We start from the raw sequence: 5,781 nt of genomic DNA on the forward strand, positions 1-5,781 counted from the left end.
CGCGCTTTGGTGAAAGGTTGATTACGTTACTGTTGATCATCTGTCCATCATCGTATAAAGCCCGCCCCGCCCTGACAATTTGATTGGCCCGACCAGATATTGGGCGAGCATACTCGCGCTACTATTGAGCAATGCCAGACCGAACTTCCTGACCTCAAACGTTGTGGGCGGGACTAAGTTCGGAATGGCACCCAGGCTAGCCATATGTATTAATTGCATCAACGTGTTAATGAATATTTGCATTTCTGAGTTTTCTGATATCTGTAATTCTCTTATATGCTTGGACCATTCAATAAAGCAGCTGTTTGAACTGTCCTCCTCTCATCCTCTGTTCTCATCCATAAACAATGCCAAGACTATTGACAGGATGACAACTACAAGTAGCCTTTGAGCTGTGTACAGCAATCTCTGTGCACAGAGCCCAGGCACAGTTTTTTTGTTCTACTACTTTTTGCACAGAATATTTTGATTACTTATTTCAGCTGCCTGAGTAGATCATTTAAATTGCATTCAGAGCATGCACAGGATGCAATGAACAGGAGTCTTGCAGCTCTCTCAGCCAGTAGTGGGTATGGCTAGGTAGGCGTTAGCTTGGTCGCTTTTCTTTGCTGGTCGCTGACAACCAAACCATGCATGTCCACGCATACCTTCACACAGAGTACTGAGCTAGTGAAAAAAGCACTTCATATGCAGCAAATTACAGGGATCTTTTGGCAATTTGACTTGTGCCGACACGTCTTTCACAGATTAAAGATGCGTTATATTGAGTTAAAAACAAGAAGGGGAGGAACAGTAACTGTTTTGAATGACCAATCAAATACATTCCTGTTTAAGCAACAGCTTTCCGTTATGCAGAGAAATGGGAGATTTTTTTTAGGCAGAGTTTGAAGTGAGTCTGTAATCTTGCATCTATACACATTTACTTTATAAGAAAAGGTTGCAGGGCTGCTTATCAGATTAAAGTTAGTCAGAGTTCAGCTGTCTTTGTAGTTTGGTGAAAGAAATGACTCCATCTTTGACACAAAAGTTGTTTTCTCATAGATTTTTTTCCCCCGTCTATAATTTCTGGAATTTATAATGAAAAAGCCCTGACACTTTTAATGTTTTTGCAGCATCCCTCTGATTGACAGCAGGAGTGCAAGGGTTGGCTTGCATACTGACTCTGCAGAGAGGAGTCATTAAGGAATTCTAAGTTTGTTTTACACCCACAGCTTAGTAAAAAAAAATTCTTTCTCCTATAAAAGATTTCTGAAAACAAACATAACAGCTCCTACATTTACATGCATCTATGTGTAGCAAATTAATACATTAATGCAAGATTAAACTTTTTATATGAGCAGAGTAACGTGAAAAACAGAATATAGCTTTAAAGCCCCAGCATCTTACCAAATTTACTGGTCCTTGCTTTCTTATCAATCAATCTCTATTGTCAACTACAATTTACATTGCAAGATTTCAGTTTCAGTACAAACTGTTCATCACAATAAATAGCATACATTGGGGTGGGAGGCTGAGAGGGGGAACGGATTTACTTAGGCCATGCGTGCTGCAGAACGCTGCCTTTGGCTCGTTCTTATGAGTTGCAAGGTTCCCTCCGGTTATTTTATTAAGCCACTGACCACTCCATTTTAGGATTCTACCAAGGATAGAGCGGGATGTGGACCAGGAGTGGCCAAAGCCACCCTTAGCAATCATCAGCCACCCCTGTGCCCCCCCCCCTCCAGGTGATCCCATGTGGGCATAATTCTTAAGCACCTCTCATCTAAAACTGAGGATGGCAGCAGTAATACTCTCAAGTGGAATGATTTTTCTAGCTAATTTTACATTTTCATTTTTCATATATTAACAATAAACATAAACAAAAAAAAAAACCCCATCGATTTTCTGACATGTTTATCCCTGCTGGGGTTGCGAGGGGTGCCGGTGCCTATCTCCTGCTGTCAATGGGTGTTAGGCGGGGTCAACCCTGGACAGGTCGCCGGTTCAGGACAAATAACCATTCCAACACACACTCACACCTAAGGAGAATTTAGAGATGCAATTAACCTAACAGTCATGTTTTTGGATTGTGGGAGGAAGAGAACAAACGCATGCAGAGGAATCAAACCCCGAAACCTTCTTGCTGCAAGGCAGCAGCGCTACCAACTCCACTCTGTGCAGCCCGCAACAAAAAACACACTAATTAATTACTTCAGAATGCATGATCTCTGCAAAACTATTTTTTGTGTTTTATGGAAAAGAGGAGAAAGCTATCTATCTGCAGGTCATCCAGGAGTCTTCTGTGTATATAGAGATGAAAAACAAATCAATCTATTTAATATAAGTATTGATATATTTAAATGGAATTATTATACTGAACAATTACATAAATTATGGTGAATATTTTTGTACGGAAATGTAAAACAATCTACATAGTCAAAATATAAAATTCAAACAATCTAAATATTCTTTGTTGGCCGCCATGACCACCAATGCTCGGCTCATTCTTTAGACCGAGTCCAGCTCTGTTTGTGCTTTGGATCCCTGTCGTCTCAGAGCAGAAATGATGTCTTTAGAGGTCTGTGGGTGTGGATAATAAAATGTTCCCTGGCCTATCCACTTTCTTATCCTCTTAAACAAAAGATGACAGCAGTGAGGAGACTCACTCAACTACTGAAGACTCAACTACTGGAGTTATACCACAGGTGGCATCCTACCATGTTACCAGGTTGGAGTACAGCAAGCTACCTACTGAGGTACATCAATGATGAGGCATTGAGCCATCCGGGTTCAACCATTTGGAAGGGGGGAATTCATACTTTAGGTAATTAATTTCCATTCTAAGCCTGTTATAATTTCTCCCAGAAGAGATAAATTTCCCCATGCATCTTAGAGGTGCTCTTACTTAAAGATCCTAGTGTAAAAAAACATTTTCCAGTACATTAACCACACTCATGAAATTCTTCTTACACAACACAGTCCATTGTGTTAGATACTCCAGATCTGACCTGACCCCAGGAGACACAGCAGTGCTGTTCAAGCCTCATTATTTCATCCCAATTAGATTTACTGCTGATGGATGAAATCACACTCCAACAACAAATCAAGAAAGACAATAAAAGAATTACTGATGCCTAAGAGTTATTTATTTTGCAAGAGAAAGACAGGGAGAGAGAGATCGAGGGAGATCCACACTTTTCTTTGCATTCAAAGTTTCCCCCCCTCCCTTATGTCCTCTCTCTCTCTACCTCTGCGCCTCCAACTTCGCTCCCTCCGCTGATGCAGAATCACACTTCACCTCCCCCAGTTACCATCAGAAATCTCTCATCCCCCCTAATGCGGGGATCTTCCTCTGCTCTCTAATCCACTGAACAGAAGTGCTTTGTCCTTCTGTATCACTCACCCTATTTTTCCCTCCCGTCTCTTCGCTGCAGGATGAGCGCTGAATGCAGCAGTTACTACAACACTGACGGTGTGTTTGTGGAGGCTTTCTCCTGCCCCAAACAAGGCAGCGCTGCCTTTGCCATCTACTGCTGTGGCTTTAATGATGTGAAGTATTGCTGCGATGATCCCAACAGCTTTTTTCCATATGAGTATGGATACATGTGGTGGCTGAGGTAAGCATACTTTTATTTGACATTTCTCCTGTCATTTTTTATTTTTCTTATGCTTTTTAAATCCTTGTACCACAATTAACTTCATAACTTTTAATGATATTGTTTAGTTATCACCCTGTTTTGTTACTGTAGTTCTAAAAAAGGCTAAAGCTTTTTCATTAATAAAGATGTCTGAAAAGAACGTAAATCATTTTTCTACTTTCCTCTCTTGTTTATTGTTTTATAACTTTCTCTTTATAGAAATATGTTTTTAATAACTACTGGAGAGAAATCATTTAGATTTACTTAATAATATATAGATTTACACCTTAACAAGTAGCAGCAACCTTTTTTTCTTTTTCACCTATAATGTGTTTTCCCACCTATTGCTATTTTAACCTTTCAGTTTTGTTTCTACATTATCATCCTGTCTCCTCTCAGTATCGGTGCTCTGGTAGGTCTATCCATCGCAGCGGTGGTGCTCCTCGCCTTCCTCATCACTGTCTGCGTCCTCTGCTACCTTTTCATAGCCACCAAGCCCAGTCGCCTTGACAACGGCCTGCCCCTCAGAGCACCAGGTCAGGATGGGTGTGTGTCAGACTTGTCATTCTGTTATGATTTTGTTTTATTTTTGAAAACAGGGTTAATTACATCCCAGTATGCATGTGTGAGTGTGTTTGTGTGTTTCAGGTGAAGGTAGGAGTCTTGTAATGAAATTGAAACATGCATTGCTAATGAGCTTTGACACCTCTCTGATTGGTGGGATATTGTCGCCTTAGTGTCATAAACATAAATCTTGATATGGCACTTTCACACATATTTACCATGAAGAAAATCTGATGGTGACAACAGTTTAGCTGTGTGTGTCATCACTGAGCTTTGAATTTGCAAACAAACCTATAGGGTTGCATCTCTGTGCCTTGCATAGTTAGTACAAAAATCTAACTGCAAGCGAACAACAACAGAAAAAAAACAATAGGATTGTATATTTTAAAGGGATAAAGGATAAAAGCAAACCAATATCATATGTTTCCACCCCACTTGAAATTTTATCCCAATCGTTCTTTTTGGTAACTTCACTCAAAAACACAGATAAAAATAGCAATAATTCTCCCCTTAAGTTGTTCTTTAACACCAGCTTTAACCCAAGAAGACAAAGTCTGGAGATATTAAATTGTTGCATTTGCCTTCATAACTCTGTTTTCTAACTCAGAAAAGCTCTCAGAAATGATGCGAGATAAAGCACAGACTTGCATCAATTAAAAAAGAAACGTTTCCTCCATGACTTTGGTTCCAAGTTAACAAGATTAAATCTTATCAGAATCAGTTCTTACCTCTGACAACTGATGGGTAGAAACAAACAAATACCATTTTGCTAAGCATAAGTACGACCATTTTGGGCAAATCCACCTTTGAGTTGCATTTTTCTACACTATTTTCAAAAGTAATAAGCTGTAAATGTCTCTACTGCAATAAGGAACTCTCTTTAGCTGTAAACCCAAACTAGTCAAAAATACTCAAAATATTTATTCTTATTACATCATTACTTACACTTAACATCTATGTGTACAAATTACTGAGCACATACTGTATTTTATAGTGTAAAGGCCAAAAAGATGGTGCCAAACATAGAGCACCACTCCAGGCAAAGCAACATTTCCCACACAGAGGTGGGTAGCCAAGCAAAGAAGCAGCAGCCTACAGGCCAAAGAGGCACAGAGAAAGACAAATGGCACCAAGCCCTACTGATCCAGCCCCTCTGCCCCCCCCCAGCTTCACAGGTCTAGTCCCCTGGATAGAAGTGGTCACAAGACTGCCCATCACCAAGCAGGGCAGGCATTAGCTTACCTCACCTGCCAGAACCTAGAGGGACGGAGACAAAGGGGGGGCACATATATTTCAGCTGAAAAGCCAGGCAGGCAGAAATAGAATGCGTCTCTCCAAGGGTTCAAGAGGGATGGATGTCCACCAGAGCTTAATGAAAACCAACATCCTCTAAATAAGTTCTGGAGATCATAAGCCATGGCCCCTTTGAGCCATAGGCCACAACCCTTGGATGGTTCTGGTAGCCATATACCGGGGGTCGTCAACCCAAACTGCTCAAAGAGCCATACTGGACTAGCCTGGGTGCCATTCCGAACTTAGTCCCGTCCACAACGTTTGAGGTCGGGAAGTTTGGTCTAGCATTGTTCAACAGTAGCGCGAG

General features: G+C 40.8%; 1 protein-coding gene across 2 annotated transcripts in view; it reads left to right on the top strand.

The window, feature by feature from the left end:
- Window positions 1–3,297: 3,297 nt before the first annotated feature.
- LOC107083627 (membrane protein FAM159A-like) overlaps window positions 3,298–5,781 on the top strand; it is a 5,108-nt gene continuing 2,624 nt past the window's right edge. Inside the window, exons 1-2 of one of the 2 annotated variants that reach the window (XM_015372995.1) lie at window positions 3,298–3,596; window positions 4,017–4,163. In XM_015372995.1, the coding sequence (XP_015228481.1) occupies window positions 3,415–3,596; window positions 4,017–4,163 (329 nt within the window). In that variant the 5' untranslated portion in view covers window positions 3,298–3,414. The remainder of the gene's footprint in view (window positions 3,597–4,016; window positions 4,164–5,781) is intronic. The other variant, XM_015372993.1, reaches the window with a different exon arrangement.

This window comes from Cyprinodon variegatus, unplaced genomic scaffold (genome assembly GCF_000732505.1).
Source record: "Cyprinodon variegatus isolate N-32 unplaced genomic scaffold, C_variegatus-1.0 Scaffold79, whole genome shotgun sequence".
NCBI classification, from domain to species: Eukaryota; Metazoa; Chordata; class Actinopteri; order Cyprinodontiformes; family Cyprinodontidae; genus Cyprinodon; species Cyprinodon variegatus.